Source organism: Tauraco erythrolophus, chromosome 9 (assembly GCF_009769465.1).
Source record: "Tauraco erythrolophus isolate bTauEry1 chromosome 9, bTauEry1.pri, whole genome shotgun sequence".
Taxonomy (NCBI): Eukaryota; Metazoa; Chordata; class Aves; order Musophagiformes; family Musophagidae; genus Tauraco; species Tauraco erythrolophus.
Window position 1 is genome coordinate 17,844,241 of NC_141473.1, and position 23,091 is coordinate 17,867,331.

The 23,091-nt window shown below is 40.4% G+C and overlaps 1 protein-coding gene across 1 annotated transcript; it reads right to left on the minus strand.

Moving 5' to 3' along the window:
- Positions 1-2,672: 2,672 nt before the first annotated feature.
- On the minus strand, positions 2,673-7,695 carry ZNF518A (zinc finger protein 518A). Its single transcript, XM_009983133.2, has one exon. The coding sequence runs from the start codon at positions 7,593-7,595 to the stop codon at positions 2,946-2,948; it is 4,650 nt and encodes a 1,549-aa protein (XP_009981435.2). The 5' UTR covers positions 7,596-7,695; the 3' UTR covers positions 2,673-2,945.
- Between the last annotated feature and the right edge of the window lie 15,396 nt (positions 7,696-23,091).

Here is a 23,091-nt window from a genome sequence, read left to right on the forward strand (position 1 = left end):
CTGTGTAATGAAAGACTGTGGTTTGTAGGATTGTAAAATACCTTTCCCATTCACTGAAGATGGTGAGAAATGCGCAAACATTGCAGGAGTCAGCCAGTAAAGAAGTAGCCTCGTATTGTTAAAGCAGTTGAACATTTCATTGAAGAACTGTATAGTCTCTGCACCTTCTACTGTGATGCTGGTCAGACTGCTTAAGCCAAACTTTCTTCTGATGACCATCAGTTGTGATCTTAATGTCACTGAAGTCTCACTTGAGATTCTTTGAAATCTCATCTGCAGAAGTGCCAAATTCCTAAGACCTCAAACAAAGCATTATGGAAAAGCTCTTGAGAAAAAAAAAAAAAAGAATTATATGTTCAGAACAGTACTTGAACAATGTGTGCTAAATAATACTAGGACATAATTAAGGGTGGGAAAACAAAATCCTAAATCACTGCTCAAAAGGGAGCAATTCTGCACTTAATGAGATGGATGTCCATGGATAAAGTGACACATGACAATGAATTAAGATTGTATAAAGCAACCTTATTTCAACATTTCCTAGGTTTACAATATTCTTTTTCACAGTATTGTTTAAGGTTACCCAATTCCTAAGAAAACAAGGTGGAGGGGAAAAAAAAATTCAGTGACAGTTGTCATTCTCATGATTCATCAATACAGAGAAAAACTCCCTAACTCTATAGCAGCATTTCCACCTCAATGCTAAGTAACTGTTAACAAAAATTGGTCATCCTTGGTGAAGTTGCACTGAGTAGGTTTTAGCAACAAACTTCACAGATACTGCTGCCAAAGGCAGCAATGGCAATGTCCAGAATTTAGGGTTCAACTTCAGGGTTTATAGGAGAGCAAGCTAAGGCAGCCAATAGATCTTTCCAGTCAAAAATGCATAACGCATTTTCGTCCTTTCCTAATGCTCTTTCTTTCCAACACACTTCCTCACCACTATACTAGTCTTCAAAGTTCCTAGCCAAATAAATATCAAAGCTCAAGCCCACTGTGCAGCACAAAATGATCCAATTTTGATACAGAACACGCATCATCTGTATATTAATTCACCCAAACTACGCTGCCTTGACTGCCTCAGGTACTTCAGTCGACTCCCACACATAACTCTTCAGATACAAGGCTAGTGTGCATCTTCCTGCCAACAGACACATCAAGAAAGAAAAACGTATCTAGCTACTGAAGTAATTATTTTTAAATCATTTTCATTATAATACTTTTTTAAACGTAAGTCAAATTCTGTTACTGACGACATCCTTCAAATATCTCCAATTGTTTCATTGGTAACAAGTCAATCTTCACTTTCACCTTACGGAAACAGTCACAGAGAACTACCCCTGGGCTTGCACACAGTCTAAAACCTTCGAGATCTAAATGTCCCAATCCCCTCTAAGTCCAGTATTCCATTTTGACAGTTTTTCCGTCAATACTTTGGGAAGCTGACTTACACACCCAAGATGTAATATTCCAGTACTTGGGCAAAAGGTGCCATATAGTAAGGGCACTCCCACTGAACACTGGATCTAGCCTCTGGGTTCATCAAGAATCTGGAGGACAAAGCCTCTAAGCATAAAAATTACTGTGGATAATAAGGACCTTCATTTGTATACTCTGAGTCACTAAACGTAAGGAATTTTGTTTACATACCCTCACATAAACATTAAGAAATGTGAAGCATACTCTCCCTTCATCGTTATCCCTAAAACTTTAAATAGGAAGGAAGCAGGCTCCTAGGAATAGTACCCTACTGGCCAGTAAAATGAGGAAGGAGTAACCCAAGCCTTGGTTTTGCCAAACGCCTGGTACCAAAAAGCAGTTCATCTGAATAAGCAATAGTAGAAAATACTGTTCAGTCATTATGGGGGCAAATTACATCCACATGAAATAAAATTATAACGCGGTTACAGGTCTGAAATGGTGCTTTGCACTTCACCATATCCTGGCCTTCCTATGTGGTTTGTGGCAGACAGAGTATAAAACAAAACAGACATACTTTCTATAAATGCTCACAGTCGTATTCTGTAAACACAAGTTATAGCAAATTTAATAGTGACAGAGTCAATACAGATTAGGAATGTTCACCATTCTTAAACACCATATACATTATGAATATATATACTGTATATTTTAAAATGATTCCATTCTTAGTCTCACCGTATTAACACAATTGTAACATGTTTTATTAATTTATATGAAAAATACTTCACTAAGAAAGTAGACAAACTGCACAGAAATAGTACAAGTGTCATGTGCATAGCAATATAGCTTAAAGCATTCACATATGGCTTTGTTTAAATGAAACTACTGGGGAAACGGCCCTATATGGACCTATGGTTACACAGTTGACATGATGTAAACTGCTTCACATCTTTTAGGCACTTGCTAACAATAGTGTTCAATCCCTGAAAAACAAAACCACAAGCTAACAAGTGAAATTACAAAAACCCCAGGATAACAGCTGTGTGTAGTTGAAAAAATTTTAAAAATTGGTTTTAGTAGTGCATGCACAGAACTGAAAAACGGGGGGCGGGGGTAATTTCTGTGCAAGAATTATACCAAATATCTGGAAAGTATAAAAATATTTACATGTTTAGGTTGTTTTTTTTTAAAATATGTACAGAACAAAAGCCCTGAAGATTCATTCTATAGAATAAAAATATAGGACATGATAGCAGTAACAAAAAATAATATATTTTTTTATGGAATTGTATTGGCAGTTAGTTACAAGTTATCTAAACCACAAAGCTCCTTGATGTATCTCAAAGCTTGATGGCAATAGAGAATCTGCCTTTTAAAACACAAGCACTTTGCATTATTTTTAAACTTCAGTTACAATACTGAAATACAAAACAAAATTAATTCGGTATCCTAATTCAATTCATTCTCTTTTTATAAAACTGTAACGTATGATATTTAAATTTTCTTTTCTTCACTGGTCATCACTACATTAATGAATTCCAATCTCGAGTAGCCTCCATCAGATGCCTCTGTCCATGTCCTACCCAATTATCCTGATTGTCAAATATTCTACCACAAAACCAGCAGCTAAACTTAGCTTTCAAAGTATTATCAGAGGTAGTTTTCACAATCTGATAATTGTTTTTGCTAGTCTTTTTCAGTGTCAATTTTAAGACAAATCTTTCTTTTACAGGGCTAATAGGTTTTATTGTCCTGTGCCTCTTTTGAGAAAGATCATCAGTAGTTACGTCCAAAGGGTTGCAGAAGGCTGGCTGCAGAAGCGCCTCGATAGTTCTTTTTGACAATGAAACCTTAAGAACATGTCCCTTAAATTTAGCAATGGTTTTCATTACATTTACAACTTCTGGAACATCTGCATCAGGATGGTTAAGCACAACAACTGGCTGATTTCTCCGAGGGCATTTTACAAGCTGTTTAGAATTAAAAGGAAGTAATTTCAAAGTCCTTACAGTTTCTTTTGATGCCCTTGGTTTGTAAGGGCCACCTGATTCACTATCAACTTCCACTTGATTCTTTTCCTTACACTTTCTGTGCAACATTACTTTCTTTCTTGGAGGTTCTGGGCAATTATCCTTACTTTTCCGTTTGAAATTCTTGTTTCTTTGCACACCCACAGTTTCTGAACTTTTAGACCCAGTTTGTTTTAAACGAGGTTTTACTTTTGCAGTTCTGTTCCGAGTGCTCCACGTGGACTTCTGACCACCACAGTTATTCCTGTTAGCAGTTATTACTTGCGTACTCTCAATAGAACCTTTTTGCAACTGTGTCCCTGCAGAATTGGTAGAATAAACAGGTTCTGCAGGAGGAACACAACAGGCTGGATTAGAGCTTGCCAAAGAGGCATTTGCTGGCATTAACCTACCTGGTAAGATTAAGGCATCATTAGAAGAAAGATTAGTTTGTTTCTGTGCTAGTGCAGGAGTAAGGGACTGCAGGTTATCCAGCTGTAGTGAGGGCACTGAGTTGCTTACTGACTGAGTGGTATCAGCCAGTGCATCTGAAGTAGTCTTAATTTTCAGCAAAAGCTTTTGTTGCATGGCTCCAGTTTTCTTTGGTTGACAATTTTGATAATGAGCATTATCCTGAAAAACACTATGTTTATGAACTACAGGCTTGTTTGGTGTCATACATTTCAGAAAAACTGCCTGCTGTCCATCAGGCAAAAGTGCATAAACACGTTGTTTCTGTTTAATTTCCTGTTGGTTTACTGACTCCAAGGAACCAAAGACAGCATCCTCATGCTCTGATAACATCTTCATAGAAGAAATTCCTTTCACAGATGACTCCGATGAGTTTGTAATTACAAGAGGTCCTTTGAATGGCATGCTATTCAATGAGTCATTCGCTGTGCTACATGCTCTCCTATTGCAGGAAGTTCTTACACTTCTGAAACCGTCATTTTTCCCCTCCATTTTTGAAACTGGTATGGTTATTTTACCATATTCTCTGGATGCAACTCTCCCTAAAACCTGAGAACTATCACTAGGGACATTTGCAACTGTTCCAATTGCCCCGCTAAAAGTCAAAATCATTCCAGGTCCTTTACTTAAAACAAAAGATGCAGGTACGCCTTTAGTCACATGCCCATCTGATGAACTGGTTGACGGAAGAGATTTTCCTGAAACCACCTGTAGTCCAGGCTGGTTAGCAAGGTGCAAAGGAACAAAAAATCCTGATGGAGGGGACTGAACTAAAAGGGTTTTCTTCTGTTCCTGAAGAACAGGCAAAAAGCTGCTAGGATTTTGGGTTGTAGACAGTATTTTATCTTTTACTAACTGCTGTGTTATGATTGCATCGGTATGTGTTTTTAGCAACGTACCAACATCTGGAGTTCTGGATAATTTATTTATTCCCTGTGAATCAAATGACGTTCTGGGTGTTGGTCTTTCTCTCCCACAATCCACAATCCCACAATGTGTACCTTCATTTGTGCTACATCTTGTGTTCAACTCTCTCTTATATAAATGAAAGTCTAAATGAGAAGGAGGCCTCTGAAAACCACTTGCAGCTGCCGAGCTTTTTAAATGTGTAAAGGCTTTATTCCCTGTCTCATGATCAGAAAGCAGCTTGTCAGAATGAAGCTTTACACAGTTATTTGACTTGCTGTGAGATTCTTGCTGAGTAGTTGCTTTTGCTTTTAGCACATCTTGTAGTAACTGGTTTATTTCAGGTGATAAATAATTAGCTGCCTGTTCACTCTGCAATGAGAAAACAGATGTGATTTTAGGCATTAAGACTGAGTTAACACAATCAGAAGCATTTTCTTGGAATTTTTCAGCTACGTTCTCAAAGTCTTGATGTATGTTAGTATCCAAATACTGCTGGCCATTATGCTGGTCCTCCATAAAACACTCGCTGTCAACACATTTAGATTGGTTTTTAGAAGACGCAGAGTTATTCTTAGTGTTTATGTAAGTTTTATTAATATTTGATGGGGCTGATACAACTTTCTCTGGTTTTAAGCCTTTCATCAACTCTGAATATGAAGACGCAGATTCACTTCTACTGTTTTGAAAAGGAACTGTTTTGCTAGATATAAATTCTTTGTATCTGTCATCTGTTGACATCCAAATGCTACATTGATTATCCGAAGTGTCCACTTTTGAATAGTTGTGAAAAGACAGCAACCCTTCATTAGAAGAATCCACTGAAGTTGAATAATAGAGATTATTAGTTCCATTACTATTACTCAGGCCACCATTTTGCATTTTCAGTTCCGAAAAGAAGGGCATGTTCATAGAGTCATAGTGAAGCGTATTTGTAATAGGGGGTGGTAACACCTGAGGATGACTTGGAGGACTGTAGCTTCCCCACGAAATATTACTTCGAGTTCCAACTTTTGTCACCTCATCACATGGAGGTACAGCTGAGCCCAACTTCACTGGCAAATAATTCAAACTTTTTCCTACAGCTACATTAGAAGGTGCTACAGTTTGAGAAACACTGCTACCATACAATAAACAGTTATTTTGTTTTTCTACTTTCGTTTTTCCTGAATGAGGAGCAGAACAAGAAAACAGAGAGGAGGTTAATGGATGAACAGAGTTGTTCTTTAAGGTTGACTGATCAGTTACATACGGTATAGCACCTGAAGACAAGCCACAGGGATCAGCAGTCTGTAGCAAAGGAGTTGTAGAACCATCTTTAACAGGATCAACTTTCTGACCCAACAAATGTAAATTTTGCTTATTTGTAGGTAATAATTTTATAACAATATGTTGTTTTCCATCTACCATTTTAAATCCCATAAATTTAGCACTGTAATTTGGTGGAACAGATATTTTATTGTTTTTCACCGTCAGTACTGTTGGCCCATGAACAGCATTTTTCAGTAATCCCAGGCCATAACTTGTTTCATCATCTGCTTTATTGTATTGTGCATTAGTAGCAGAGAGCGTTCCACCCGTGAAGTTATGCTTTTCTGTATAGATAATTTGATCTTTCTCTTCATTTTCTTCCATATCTCTCACACACTGGTTCAGCTCCTCAGCTTTTGTTTGAATCTTATTCACACTTCTTAGCACTTGTGCATTTTTTTCTCCAGTTTTGTCACTTCCACTGCTTACTTTTTTCCGTCTCCAGAATGCTTTTTTGGATGGTCCCATTTTACACCTTCTTAACACAAGCTTCAGTCCTGCTGGAGTCTTCACTATTCTTTCTTCACATTTATCCTTTTCCAGTTCTTCTTTTGCATATAAGTGGTCTCTGTGCAAAGCTATGATGTGTTTCAAAAGATAATCTTTCCGTGGTGTGCTGTAACTGCAGTATTGACAACCAAAAGGAAACATACTGGTATGAACAAGATGATGTTTCTGGAACTCCTCTTTTGTAAAACTTACGTGATGGCATTTTTCACATGAATATGGAATCTCATTATGTCTGTGAATATGCTGAACAAATGTGCCCACATCCTGGGTAGAAAACCCACATTTTTCACATCGAAACTGACCATTTACACAATGCTTTGATGTGAAGTGTTTTGTCAAATCCAACAAAGTGTACACCTGCTCATCATTACAGAGCTCACATTTTACTAAAGTGCTACGATGGGTGCGTCTATGCTGTTTGAACGACTGGAAGTCATTAGCCGAGAAGTTACACATTTCACAAGGATACGAAGGCAACTCGCCATAGTGTAACAGCTGAAAATGTTTCTGTAGATCATTTGGGCTGTATCTAATGTTATCTTTGCACTTCGTACAAGTGAAATTCAGTATCTTCACTGTAGTTTTCAACCCTTTTTCAAATTGCACTTCTGGTTTACTTTGCAAGTGGCTTCCCTCTGAACAATTGGGACTGCTTCCGTTTATTTTCTCTAGACTTAAGGACTTCCTTGCAGTTTGCTGTTTACACTGAAAGAGTTTTCTAAATCTATCAACTTCATGTTTCATTAATACTTCATTTGGAATGTTCACCTTGGGCAAATCAATTTTCACATTCTTTAGTTCATACGCGAGATCACCATATAAAATTGCTGGTTGAGTCATCATACTTAAAGGATCGTTCACCAGTGCTTTTTCCAAAGTATCTGTAGAAAAATTATTTGCAGCATTGTGTTTTAACAAATTCATTTGCTTTTTATCACAAAACACCTGCTCCTTTTCAGATGGCATGATTTTAGGTCTTCCTTTTCTTTAAGTGAATTCTTGAGATTAGTCTTAGTTCCCGCAGCATACAAGACTACTGTGCTGAGTTATTCTCAAGGTTCTAGAACTTCCCCATGTTATTCTCCTGAAATTAGAAAACAAACAAAGCAATTATTACTTTTAAAACTAATGTAATCAGAACACTCATTACAATTCATACAATACATGCCAATCTTGGAAGTTGTTCATTTTTACAACAGCATTTGAGAGAAAAAAGGATGAGGCAAAACACTGATACGTTACACTGTAACCTTTTTTTGTTTGTTTGTGATTGTTGGTTTGTTTGAGGTTTCTTCCCCTAGAACATATATAAATCTTGAAAAATAAGCTTTAAAGAACAACATCTACTGAAAGATGGAAACATTGAAATTCCATGCCATCAAATTTTGGTTTTCTCCCACCAAGACAACCTGTAAACATGAGAAATCCCAAGAGCTGCTTTTTTAAAATTAATTGGCTAGATGGTCACACTCAGGGAATTGCTGTCAACGGCTCAATGTCCAAGCAGAGACCAGTGACAAGTGGCATTCCTCCGGGGTTGGTGCCGTTTAACATCTTTGTCAGCAATATGGACAGTGGGATTGAGTGCACCCTCAGCAAGTTTGCAGATGACACCAAGTTGTGTGGTGTTGTGGACATGCTGGAGGGAAGGGATGTCATCCAGAGGGACCTTGACAGGCTGGAGAGCTGGGCCTGTAAGGACCTCATGAAGTTCAGCAAGGCCAAGTGCAAGGTCCTGCACGTGGGTCAGGGCAATCCAAGCACAAGTACAGGCTGGACGGAGAATGGATCGAGAGCAGCCCTGAGGAAAAGGACTTGGGAGTGCTGGTGGATGAGAAGCTCAACATGAGCCAGCAAGGTGCACTGCCAGCCCAGAAAGCCAACCGTATCCTGGGCTGCATCCAAAGAAGAGTGGCCAGCAGGTCAAGGGAGGTGATTCTGCCCCTCTACTCTGTTCTCATGAGACCCCACCTGGAATACTGCATTCAGCTCCGGGGCCCCCAACAGAAGAGGGACATGGAGCTGCTGGAGCGAGTCCAGAGGAGGGCCACAAAGAAGATCAATGGGCTGGAGCATCTCTCCTGTGAAGACAGGCTGAAAAAGTTGGGGTTGTTCAGCCTGAAGAAGGCTCCAAGCAGCCTTCCAGTACCTAAAGGGGGCCTACAAGAAAGTTGGAGCAGGACTTTTTACAAGGGCATGTAGTGACAGGACAAGGGGCAATGAACTTAAACTGAAAGAGGGGAGATTTCAATTAGACCTAAGGAAGAAATTCTTCACTCAAGAGTGGTGAGGCACTGGAACAGGTTGCCCAGAGAAGTTGTGGATACCCCATCCCTGGAAGTGTTCAAGGCCAGGTTGGATGAGGCTTTGAGCAATATGATCTAGGGGAAGGTGTCCCTGTCCATGGCAGGCCAGTTGGAACTATATGATCTTTAAGGTCTCTTCCAACCCAAACCATTATATGAAGCAAGCATTTATTACTTATTCAGGATTTCAAGCAAATATAAACACTGTACCTCCTCCTGTGTCATGGATCACTAACTGAACCTAGCTGAAGTACTAAAAACCAGTCAAATTCAGCAGGACTTGATGTTTTTACTACTCAAGTCTGCTACTCTATTAGTAGCTAACTATTGCCCTTAAATAGAAAAAAAAAAAAATCTGACAAAATTCACTGAGACATTACCTTTATCAACACAAAAAACCCCACCACATTCATCTACAATACATTTTTCGCATGCCCACCTTTAGTATTACACAAGACTGAAGCAGTAGTCAACACATAAAAGTTAACTTCAGCGTCTCACCCTATGTTCCTGGGTATAGGTTAATCTTTTCAGAACAAGTGCATGACTGACAACAGTACTTCTCTATGGATTACAAGGCTCGAACAGGTATGGTCAGCATCACTGCCTCACTAGAGACTCAATGTCAGTGCGTCTGTAACAGGCTGCACTGACAATTTATAGCAGCTCAAGCCTATGCTCAAAGAACAGTCCCACATGTCAACATAAATTCAGCAGAAATGGAATAGCAGCGAAAACAACTTGGATTTTGAAAAGTGAAACTGAAAACGAAGAACTGTTTCTTCGCTAGCACATAACAGTTTTTACCAAAAACTTTTTCCGTAGCAGAAATCACAGCGTCACTTTCTTCCTTACTAGCAAAAGTCAATAAAGTGTTAGCTGAAATCTGATCAGCAGCTTGCTCTCCACTATTCTCCTGCCCACCCTGAAACAACACAGACTTGGAACTCATTAGATGACCCTATTTATTCACATTCAAACTGAAAGAACTATCACATCCTCTCCCTTGTTGTGATGAAGTGCAGGAGCTGCTTCTAGAGCTCCAGGCCATCATAAGCACCAGCACTAAGGTCTTCCGAATATCTTCCCATAGTCAGGTGAGAAAGAAGAATCTAGAATTAGACATGTAAATACCTGACAAAGAAAACGGAGACCGAAAAATCTTTCAAGACCATGTTCATGTATCACATTGCAAGAAAAGCAAACCACTATTTTTTTTAAGCATGTGCTTTATTGCATTCCTTTGAAAAAGATATTCATGCTTCTGTACAAATCTTGAAAATAATACGCAAAACAGACTTTGACACTTCATACAGACTCCAATATCAAATAACTTCAATTAACTCTGTTCTTCAGCGATGAAACCTGCAAGACTTCAACTACACACCTGACATTCAAAAAAAAAAAAAAAAACCCACAAACCACAGACACATACACATAGACTGTCTCTTTGGGAGCCTCTCCCAACTAAACCGCTTCAGCTATAGGATTATTCCGTTTTTAAACTCAACGATACATTTCCCATCTTCCACACAGATTAATGCATAGGATATTACTCTACTTTGAGCCTTTGGAAGAGGACAACTCATCTACATTACAATCCATTTTCACCAAGAGAGTAGCATATTATAATGCTTTTTCCTGTCAATAGTAAATCCCCTATCTGAACAGGAACAAGCTGAACTCCCACATAAAGAATAACTAAAAATGACTTGGACTCGTTTGCTTGAAGAACTCTTAATACACAGATGCAATACATGAAGATTACAGGTTGCATGATGCAACACATCATCCTGATGGTAGCTGCCTATCGTTCAGATTAAAAAGTGTTATACTATCAAATACTAAAACCTGAAATATGTGTGCAATTAACACTATAAAAATTAGAAGTGAATACAGTATGATGCAGAGAGCAAGCCTCAGGCTTTTAACATGGGGCCAATGTGGTCCTCAACCAGGCAACATTTCACTAACTGGATAAAACATTTATGTCTGGCAAAGAGTCTCAGTTGGGTGTATTCAAACCCAATTTGAGATCTCCTTTAACTAATTAACCACAGAAATTACAATTTAACTTTGTTATTATTGGGTAGCATGCAACTATTGACATGCACTTGCAGCATGAGAAATAAAAATATTTATTAGAAACAACAGACTCGTTAAAAAAAATTTTCCAGGGATCTTTAAATGTACATTTTCAAAGAAGTCAGACTTACACATTAAGAAAATATTTGACTTCAATTCTTCAATAATTTTTCCACACACATAGAAGAGGTAAATACGTAAGACTCGAAAAAGGCCACAGTCAGGAGGAATACTGAAAAAAGGTCTGGAAACAAAAGGAAAGGTATTTTAAAAGGCATAAATACAAGCTTAATTGAAAGAATAAGCTGAAAAGCACAAATGCTCCACGTTTTTCAATTATGTGCATTTTTAACACATTGAAGACTGTAAATACATACTATGTTCTCTCCCGAAGAACACCATCAAATACAAGTTCTAAACAAGTTGGATTAAAAATTGCTAGCAAACTCCCCTAAACAAGGTCTATTTTAATCTTAGCTTTGTCACTACATCTCAGGCATTTGTAACTGGTAAGCATAAACATATGATAACTTTAAAACAAGATAGAAAGAAGTAACTGGTACCTCAGTCCATCAAATTTTAACTGGAACTCAAAAGATACTTATCTTTTCTTAAGCATGGATTTTAATAAATTCTATAGCAAAGACTTAATTATAATTTTCTACAAGTTTTGCAAAAGCCTGAGAGGGAGGTGGAATATTACATTCACAACATTTGAAACAAGTTAAGTAGATTATAAAGCAGATATAATGAATACAAACCCTGAAAATACATAACCGTGTGCCACTGTTAACTCTCATTAAAAAAAAAAAACAGACACATCACTAAGCACAAGCATTAAGTAACCACTTGAGGCTCTAAGCCTCAATTTTCGCCCCCAAAAAATGCTCCAATATGTCAGTATTTTGTTTAAAAAAAAGTACAGAACAGACAGAGGAAAAAAGTTTTAGCTATACACTCTAATCTGGTGAGAAATGACAGATAGGAGTAAGACACTTCTAAGTTAGGCATCTTTTACAGTTTTGCCATTTAGAAGAAAAAAAAAAAAAAAAACACCAAAAAACCCACAGAAATTCAAAATACCTTTCCAGGTAGGTAATATTTTCAAGATTTCTGTAAAAATTGTTTACACTTACTTAAATTTTACCAAAAAAACACCAAACCACAAGCAAAACAAAACACTAAAGTATTTTCCATGCTTGATCCCATCCTACGTGTGTCTGCAAATTTAGAGCGGTCCCTTCATCTCTACAAAGATCTGGACACACGCAGGAACTTACAGAACTAGATCTTCAGGAACCTACAGAGCAGAGCTTCTGCCAGTCCGATACGATCTATCTGACACAGCGAAACGCTGCTTTCGTAAAACTAAAGCACAAAATGAAAATAAACCACCAAATCGCTCTCGAAGCTAACACACACAAACACAGACGGCCGCGCCGCGCAGCGAACTTGCCATTTACGAAAACAGCAGCTCGACGCTCCGGCGACACGCGGCCACCGCCAGCGCACCTGCGAACAGCCGCGCTCTCAGCCCGTCCGTGCGACGCCGAGGGGCCGCTCCCGGCTCCCGCTCGGGGCTGCCGGCCCCGCACGGCTCTGCCGGGGCTCGCTGAGGAGCGGGGCTGCACCCCCGTTCCCGGGACGGGGAGGCAGGGAAGCGCAGGCACAAAACACAAAGCGGCCAGTGGCTCCAGCCCGGCGGGGGTCGGGGGAGCCCCCGGGGCTGCCACCGACAGCCTCAGGGCCGCACCGCGGGCTCCACCCGACCGCTTCCCAAATTGGGGTGGGGGCGAGTGGGGACGCTTCCCCCCCCCCTCATCCCCCCAGCTCCTCTTTGGGAGCTATATGACTCCTCGGGCGGCCCCGGCGGGCAGCGCTGTCTCCGCCCCGCCGGGCCGCCCGCCGCGGGGCGCCCGCGCGGCCCCGAGGGGCACCGCGCTGCCCGCGATGCCCCGCCTGGCTCCACGCAGCCCGGCGGACGGATACGGCGCCACAGGCGGCGCCGCCGGCAGCCATGAGGCTTTCTCGCCCGCTCCCCGCCGCGGCCGGACGCTGCCCGCGGACCCCTGCGGCCCCGCCGCCAGCCCCGGCCGCCCCTCGAACTCCCCGTGACCGGAGGAGGCGGGGGGCGCGGGACTATTTAACGGCTCAGCCCCACCACGGGGCGGCTTCCTGCTCTGCCGCCGCTTGCACGTCCTTCCCGCTCCCCGGCACCGCGGCCCACGCCGGGCCGCCCCCTCCCGCACCGCGCGGAGACACCCCCCACCCCCCCCTTTCTCCGCCCAGCGTCCCTCGCAGAGTTACCTCGTCCCTCGCCATAGCCCGGCGAGCCGCTGCCGGCGGCCATCACAGTTTCCATCCGGGAACTGCGAGGCTGCGAGCCCGGCGGTGGGGGCGGCCGCGGCGGAGCGATTCGCGTTCACCTGGGGAGACGGACGGCGGCCGACGAGGCCCAGGGCGTGGGGGGAAGGGGTGGGGCGCCACCGCCCCCTGGCGGGACGGGCGGCTGCCCGCGGGGCCGGCCCCGGGCGGGCGAGGGGGCGGTGGCAGTACCGGCGGCGCGCGGTGCCGTCCTCCGCCGTGGATGCGGGGGCGGGAGCGAAGCGCTGTGTGGGGCCGCTCGGCGGGAGGTCCGCGGCCTCCCGTACCCGGAGCCGCCGCGGCCTGGCCGGGCCCGCCAGGCCATGGCGGCATGGCACGGCCGAACGTGCAGCCCGGTGGCGCGGCCCATCGCCGCTTTTCAGTGGTTTTGCACTTCCGTCCGCCCGAGTGTGTGCGGTGCAATGGCCGTCAGTGGCACTGGGCAGGGAGAGCCGATGCCCCATCACAGAAGGCGCCGAAGGAAAGGTCCCTGTCCTGGGCGGTTGGGTCCGCCCGAGACAAAGATTCGCCAAGCTGCGTAGATGCAACCTGTGGGGGGTATCTACAGAGGACGGCGGCAGTGAAAGCACTCAGAACATTATGCGTGGATTAGATGAGTTGGTAACATTTTCATATGTTGAAAATGACACAACAATCAAAGCTGAAAATCACTACAAAATAAATGGCGTGCGTTGTTAGAGACACAATATCATTGCTACTTAGAAGAGGGATAAACTATGGTCGTTAGTACTAGCGTGCTTTAAACGTTTGTGCTAAGTTTTAATGCACGTGGAAGATCACGGAAAGTAGGATCACCGACGAGCGTGAAGGCACATTTGAAATAGGAAGTTCAGGTATGCCATGGCCAAAAAGTGGCAAGCAACCGCAGCAGAAATAGACTGTAAAGGCAAATTGTGAGTGAAAAGGTCATTGAAAAGGAAAGCCTCTCTCCACTTACGAAATAGCATTCAAAATCAAAAGCAAAGAGGAGAAAGGTTTAGGTTCCCAAAGGAAAAAGCTTAAACCAACTTATGAGCAATTTGAGCAATTCAGCTAAATTTTTCTCAAGAAACCTTGTCGCATCTTACTAGTTGCAACAAAGTTTAAGGAATATACTTTTTACTTGATATTAAATTTGAGAAAAAGGAGGAATGTTGCTGTCTTTGAGCGTGTATGTGCATGTAACAAGAATCCATTTAACATGAAAATATTTTTAATTCCTCCTTCAAACTGACGTCGCTTATTTCTCTTGCGTCCTGAACTGTAAAAGAATATGAATAGACACCATTCTGGGGTGGGTTTTTTTTGGCCCTAAAGAGTATCTTCAAGAATAGAATTCTATCATTGATGTTTCTACTTTGTCCAAGTGAAACAATCTGTGCCAAGAGCAAGCAGAGAAATATACTGGTGATTTGCATGCAAATCTTCACCTTCTTGCCTCTAATTCATTACGTTTTTCTAAATGGTCAGAAGGGGAGATTGTACATATGTGCCCATAGTGCTTTAGAGGATCTGAAAAGTACAACAGAAATTAAAAAAAAAAAGAGAAACAGCATAGTTCTGGCTGCAGTCCTAAAGTCAAAAAGATACTAGAAAAGAATTATCCATTAAAATCATCAGTCTAACAAGCAGCTACGGTATCAAATTTGTGTTAGAATGCTAGTATTCCTAATCTGAAATTAAAATCCACATTGTATTGTCATCCCAACAAATTCACGTATAAAGATAGAAACAAATATTTTATCTGTAGTGTATTGCTTCATTATTTAAATTTACAACACATATGTATGTCAAGCATAAGAAAGAAAAAGAAAACCTGTGAGATAACACCAACAGGAGAAAGAAAGAAAGAAAGAAGAAAGCCAACCATGTAATTTATCATATACACTGAGATTCTTTGCAGTACAGGAGGAATCCAAAAAGATGACATCAAAACACATGCTTCTAACAATAAATTTATATTGGGATTATGGTTTGCATAGGAATATATGGAGAAAAGAAAGGTAGCAATCCTATGAAAAGTGACAACAATGGGCAAAACCACCAAAAAGATTGACATTGTATAATAGCTTCTCCCAAAATTAACACAAGAGCTCTTTAGTCATGAGAGTCAGCCTCCACAAAAATGCTCCCCAAAATTTCTGCCTAATAGTCTACAAGCTTTTCATTTTGCAGGAATACTAGGAGCCCCTTACAAACCATGACATGAAAGGCTGCCTTAAAGATCTTTTTGAATCCACACATTCACCACTGAAGAGATGACCAATGAATGCAACAACTGCCACCCTACCACACTCAGAGGAGAAACTAAACCGAAAGCCATCAAGGAAATCCAAGGGAGACCAAAGTTGTCTAAAGCGTTTCAGCAGCGAGTGCACAGCACTGGAGACCACACACGTTTTCTGAGTATCCTGGCAGTTGATCCTCATGTGGCATCAGAAAGGAATTGTGATGGAGTGCATGAACACTAACTTAGATATTTTTAAGTACTTTTATCTTATCCTTAGAATATGATTTCTTTAAAGTAGCATCAGGCACTGTCCTATTTCAAGGAACAATGAATGCTGCATGAGGGCTAGAATATCTCTGTATTCTTTTTCCTGAAGCAAAAGATCACACATCATGCATCTGGATAGGTATATGTACACATCACACTTAAATTCCCAAATTCTTAAAAAGCAAGAACTGAATCCACATAATACTACATTCCTTCATTCTTTTTCAGAAGGCAAATCGAATTTCATCCATTTTACTACGCGAGAACCTGTGAAAAAGATGTTCAACTCCAAGACAGTCTATATTCTGTGAAGCATGTAATATCCTACAGCAGTTGTCACAAAAAAAAAAAAAAAAAAAAAGTTGCTTTGACACCTGCAGTCAGATTTTTTCATGAGTATTGGCTATTGTCTCCAGAAGCATATGTAAGCTGTGTAGTATTTTGGAAACCTTAAAGGTGTTTGTACTCTCCCAGTACATAATCCCAGCTTTCATAATGTCTTTTTTATTATTCTTGCAATTAGTGCTATGTATGTGATGTTTTAAAATTGAAAACTCAATGCTTTTCTCAAATACACAAGTGTCTCACTGATGTGGTTTAACCCAGCTGGCAACTAAGCCCCACACAGCGGCTCGCTCACTCCTCCCCGGTGGGATAGGGGAGAGAATCAGAAGGGTGAAAATGAGAAAACTCATGTGTTGAGAAAAAGACAGTTTAATAGGTAAAGTAAAAGCTACACACACAAGCAAAGCAAACCAAGGAATTCATTCACTACTTCCCATCAACAGGTTCAGCCGTCTCCAGGAAAGCAGGGCTCCATCGTGCATAACAGTTACTTGGGAAGACAAACGCCATCACTCCTAATGTCCCCCTTCCTTCTTCTTCCCTCAGCTTTATATGCTGAGCATGACATCATACGGCAGGGAATATCCCTTTGGTCAGTGTGGGTCAGCTGCCCCCGCTGTGTCCCCTCCCACCTTCTTGTGCACCCCCAGCCCACTCACTGGTGGTGAGGAGCAGAAAAGGCCTTGACTCTGTGTAAGCACTGTCCAGAAATAATGGAAACGTCTCTGCATGATCAACACTGTTTTCAGCACAAATCCAAAACATAGCCCCATACTAGCTACTATGAAGAAAATTAACTCTATCCCAGCCAAAATTAGCACACTCACAAACAACAGGACTACTGCATCCCTGGTTTCAATTAGATATCCAGATTCTTTATGGATAGCAGGATGGACTGGATCAATTTATTGCATAATCTGCTGGACTGTCAGAAATTACTTGTACCAGAAATGAATCTACACCAAATAATTGAGGCTGACTTAAAGATTTCTTCAGAAATACTCCGGGGGAAAAAAAAAAAAGATAATTCAATTTTCAAAAATCTATGCTGAGGCAAATACCAAGCACGGATCACCGAGTGAAGCTGAGGAACTCTTAATTTTTTAAAGAAAACCACTTCTTTTTAATGTGAAGTTGATCATGCATTTGCTTGAAGTAATTTAATTTGGTCATAGATGTGACAGAGCTTTTTTTAGTTGGCAAAAATAATGAAGTGTTACTGCTACTGTGGTCCATATTTGAATTACAAAGTGGAAATACCTGGCTAAAAGTGAAAACATTATTTCATTCAGATTTTCACATTTATTGGTATGTGTAGGAAAACAGTAAAAAATTAAAAAGTTTTTTATCTATGATCATTTGTAGTCTTGGTTCTCTCTCATTTTTTTGTTCAACCTACCATGAATTTAAACTCGTTTCTCTTTCTATCGACATTACCATTGCTGCTGTTGTTTTCATTTGAACTTTTGTTCCTGTAATTTTAACAATTATGGTTTAGATAACTCTAAGACTGATTTGCACCATGAAACCCACAAAGCAAGCTAAGTTATTAACTTCTTTCAGTATTGCAGTGCCACTGTAGATGTGCAGATAAATCCGTAATGAGAATTCAGTGATGTTCTGATATTAATAATGATACTGTTAGGTGTCAGCATGAATACTGCTATGTTTATAAGACAATGCATTGTGAAAAGGAAGCCTTGCCATTATGCTTTCCTACTGTTTTAACCAATGAAACAAAACCAGGCTATTTACCGTAACAAAAAAACAGATTTTTTTTTTTTTTAAAAAGGTGTTTATTTTACCTCACTGTACATTGCAAAATATCTGATCATCAAAGCCAATAATCCAGTGTATCAGAAACTGGTTTCTCATAAAAAGGGAATTTTCTTATTTTCACAGTATACTGATATTCTATCTTAGAGAAAGAAATATGGAACTTCTATTACAGCTCATTCATACAAGCATTGTTTCAAGTACACTGTACTTTATGGAAAAAAAGTGAACTTTGCCTAGCCAATGTCTTATTTATTTTAGTAGCAGGCACAGTTTGGAGCTTTTTGTAAGATCATATGGAAATAATAGATTCGAAGAATGAACTCAAAAGGCCCCACCAAAAAGCTTTTATGTAAAAATACATTAGTAAAAAAGAATAATACAAGAAAGCCAAGTGAGCACCTTTAACGAGGGAACTGGTATGGAAAAGAATTGTATAGATGTATTTTCTTTGCACCCTCCATTTACATTATGTTGTTTATCTATAAGATTACACTTTCTATTTATGGGTCGCAATAAGATTACTTCACTCAGGCTTTTTGTTGGTGTCAGAACAGATCTTTCTTAATTCCTATGAACCAGATATTCTTAAATGAAATAGCAGAGGCTTCTCACTTCTTTTTTGCTTTTATTTCAAAGACCGTCCTCCTAAGCAGTTGTCCTACCGATGTCAAACAAGATCTGTCAATTCCTAATCATAATTTTCCTTCATCCAAGTATGCTTAGTCCATGGTTCCTTCCTCCATGGATTTCTAGCCTCTGCTAACTCTGATGTTGCCTGCCCAGTTGTACCATGAAGATAGACCTTTTTTTTTTTGCTATACTCTTGATGAACATACTCAGAACTTGCTGTTTTACGGAAAAACAGATAATAATTGGACGTGTTCTGGTGACACTAAGTAGTAGCTGGTACTGCCAAGCAGTACATAAGAATAGGGTTTATTATCTCATTTCAGACAAGCCAGGAAAGAAATATCAATGGATTACATTTTATAAAGTATATATTTAATAAATACATTAAATGCTGAAATAGACAAATGCGTAAGATTAAGCTTTACTTACTAAAAGCCACAAAGTGATTCTGAATTTAATCTGCTATAATAAGGAATTATTTAGCCCACATCATAAGAAAAATACTAGAAACAGGAACTCTTCCAGAAGATCTGTACAGCCAATAGATGAGCGAGGTATAAAATGAGCACTCAGAAGATAAAACTGCAGGAGAAAATCAAAATGAATTATTTGCATCTGTAAGAACAGACTGCATTAGAACTCTTCTTTATGGAATATGTGTAAAAGACTGTCTTAAATTGTCTCAAAGTGTCAGAAAAGACTACAGAACAACAAAATGAATGGCAACAAAGTCAATAAGATGAGAACCAGGAGGTATAATGGAATAAAGAATGAAATGGCTGCGTGATTATGTCCGAGGTGTAACTTTTCATTTAAAACTGATGTAGATGGCGTATGGTACTCCAATTTTTTACAGGATTTGTGAGTTGAACCAAGAAGCTATTAACTAATGAGTCATATGTCCATATAGAGCAAACTGATAGAAATTCTAAAAAAAGCATAGAATATATGAATATATGGATTTATGTATTTTGGAATGTAAAGTTGATTTTGTTGGAAGTGACCAGAAAGTCCCACAAAATTCTCTGCTCAGTATATTCATGGAGCAGAAGGGTGAAATAGCACCATGACAAAGTTTGATGTTGACAAGTTGACAAGTTATGTTGACAATTCACAATTTTCTGCAAATGGCTACAAACAGTGTTTATGGTGCTGAAGAACTAGGCAATACACTGGAAGATGATATCTGGCAATAAGCTGGAAGATGGTACAATATCAAGTAATATATAAAAGGAAAAGTAATAGTAATTTTGTATAGAATGTTATGGGCTCCAAAATGACTAATACTACCCAGAAAAAGTATCTTTGAGATGTGAGGGAATTGGTAAGAAAACAATGCCTGTAAAGAAGTAGCAGTGTCTGTAAAAAAAGTTTGGTTCTCTACTCCTCAAAATGAGTAGAGAACGAAATAGTAAACATCACAGTGCTGCTACTTTAATCCTGGCTATGGAAGTATCTCCCACACTATATACAGTTCAGGGTTCTCTTCCTCGATCTGGATATCACAAACCCAGGAGAGTTACAAAGAAGGAGCTGAAATACATGGAATCACTTTAATAGAAGAATGAAGAAACTCAGACTTTTCAGCCATGAGAAAGGATAATTTAGGAGCTGATATGATAGAAGTGATATGAAGGAGGTGAACAAAGGAGGACTGCTCACCATTTATTATAATAAAGGAATTAGAAGGCATAAAATCAAGTCACCAAGAGGCCAGTTCAAAACAAATAAATGGGGTGCTGTGTTCAATTAAGGGTTAGATCAGGGAACATACTCTCACAAGAAATGAAGGATATCAAGAGTTCGCATGAATTTGACAAGCTATGAGACAAATTTGCAGAAGACAAAAAGAAATCATTAAAATGAAAAGTACAGCCTCTGAATCAAGGTGACCCTGAGCCTCAGGTTGCTGTGCACTGGGAGAACAAGCTGGGAAAATAGCAGCATTTGCCCTCCTCTTCTACAGCTCCGTTGGAATCTGCTTTTGGCCAGATGATGCTCTGCTAAATAGACTCCATACGTCAGTTCCCCGTGTTAATTATTTTAATACACCCACCAGATGGACATATCCAGTTAAGAGGCCCTGTTATAACTGGATATCCTACATACCCTTATTCTCAACATAGCTTTTTCAAGTACAATTTCTGATCTCTTGCATGCAGAGTCTGTAGTATGAGTGAGGAAATATTCTTAGGAAGTTACTGAGTCTTCTTTGGAAACTTGTGGAGAAAGCATGTCTCTGCCATCCCATTATGTGAAGTGAGTAAGAGACTACTTTATTATTATCCTTTGGGCATGGGGGAGTATTGCCAGACAGCAGATGGAAGAGGCATTCTTAGAAATGCGTAAACAAAATTTTTTAAAAGTTTATCACTGTATTTACAGCTCTACCATATGTAACTCAGATAATAATAATCTGCTGAAAGATGAGATTCACCTTCATGAGTAGCTTGCCCTGGTACTAGAACTAGGATTTCTACATATCTATTTATTGATTAGACAACACTAAAGCCACTGTCCTTAGAGTATGTTTTAGTCTCATGGAAACTAAAGTTTGCATGGATAAGTGAAGATCAATGTATGCAAGTGTCTTCAGCATTGAGAACAGTCATAGCTGAAACAAGGTCAGGCAAGCTAACTTAAAGCAGAAACTAGGGCTGAAAGAGAAAGAGGCAGAGCTAGGAACCCAGGCAGGACAGATCAAAGGCAGGATTAGGAACTAGCACTCATTAGGAACTAGGATAAGGTCTAGAAAGCAGAAAATTGGATCAGGATTTTAGAATCATAGAATCATAGAATGGTTAGGGCTGGAAGGGACCTTCAAAGGTCATCTAGTCCAACCCCCCTGCAAGGAACAGGGATATCTCCAACTAGATCAGGTTGCTCAGGGCCTTGTCCAACCCGGCCTTGAACGTCTCCAGGGATGGAGCATCCACCACCTCTCTGGGCAACCTGTTCCAGTGTTCTACCACTCTCATGGTAAAAAATTTTTTCCTAATATCCAACCTGAACCTACCTCCCTCTATTTTAAAACCGTTACCCCTTGTCCTATCATAACTGGCCCTCCTGAACAGCCTCTCCCCATCTTTCCTGTAGGCCCCCTTGAGGTACTGGAAGACCGCTATAAGGTCACCCCGGAGCCTCCTCTTCTCCAGGCTGAACAGCCCCAACTCTTTCAGCCTGTCCTCATAGGAAAGGTGCTCCAGCCCTCTTATCATCTTCGTGGCCCTCCTCTGGACCCTCTCCAACTGGTCCATGTCCTTCTTATGTTGGGGACTCCAGAACTGGACGCAGTACTCCAAGTGAGGTCTTCTTTAGACAGGAACCAACACTCAAAAGCAAGAATCTAGAGCATAATTACAACTAAAAGGCATTAACCCACCCAGAGCATCCTGTCCCATTTCCCGTACATCAAGACAGGTTACACTAATCAGTTGGCTCAGAGGTGAGGCCGTTACCCTTTGGAAAACTAGTTATGGCCAGATGACTGAGAGAGAGATGTCTGAACTGACTGAAGGAGACATCTTGACTTTGCACATTTCAGTGACAGCTGAGCTATCAGGATGTGTTTGGTGACATGAGCATCTTCCTCATCAGCAGGCACTAATGGAGGATCCCAACAGCCTTTTTATCAGTAGTGAAGCCACATGTGAGCAGTGAGCTAGAATACAGTTGCCCAGATGAGATGGGAGGGACTGGCAAACACAGAAAAGTTTGAATCAAAGCGAATTACAATAATCTGTTAATGCACAGAGATGCTGAGAAAACAAGACAGTCCTCAAGCCTTTGTCAGAATGGGGAAGATTTTATTCTTGGCAGCAAACAAACTAGAAACCACACACCACTGCACATGCTGTCTTTCTGATGCAATATTACAAAATACATCCTGAGTACTGGTCTTGTTTTCTTTAGCAAGGCGGGTGCTAATTTCCCTTTCGGAAGGCACAGATACACAAACTGAAATACTTAAAATCACTAAGTTCTTCTATAACATAAGACATGGCATTATATATTCTATAACACCGTAACTTCTGTCCATTTTTGCATTCCTAATAGTTGTGAGTATCTGCCAGTAGAGCCCTGTCATATATTTTTACTGCCTAGGCGCACATGTCCGTACCTGCACACTTTGGGTCAGGTCATTTAATCTCTCTGACTCATTTTATCCATCAGTCAGAGTGAGGTCTACATTCATGAAGGTCCTAAAAGAATTAGTTCTTTATAAGATGAATTTGTTCTGCAATGAATGCTACTATATTAGCTTAAAGCATTTCTTTGTCTTACTCTACAGCTTTGTACCTTCTTTGATATCTGTTAGGAAATTGAGTTTCTTTTTCAAGAACTAGGTGACATTTCTAACACAACATGTTTTTCTCATTAATATCAATGTGACTCTCTGCATTTTAACCTTAGATACATACATACACTTCAAACCAAAAACTAATGAGAGAAGTAC

What these genes read in the sequence shown, in the direction of transcription:
- ZNF518A (XM_009983133.2), bottom strand. Translation starts at nt 7,595, where the DNA reads ATGCCATCTGAAAAGGAGCAGGTGTTTTGTGATAAAAAGCAAATGAAT.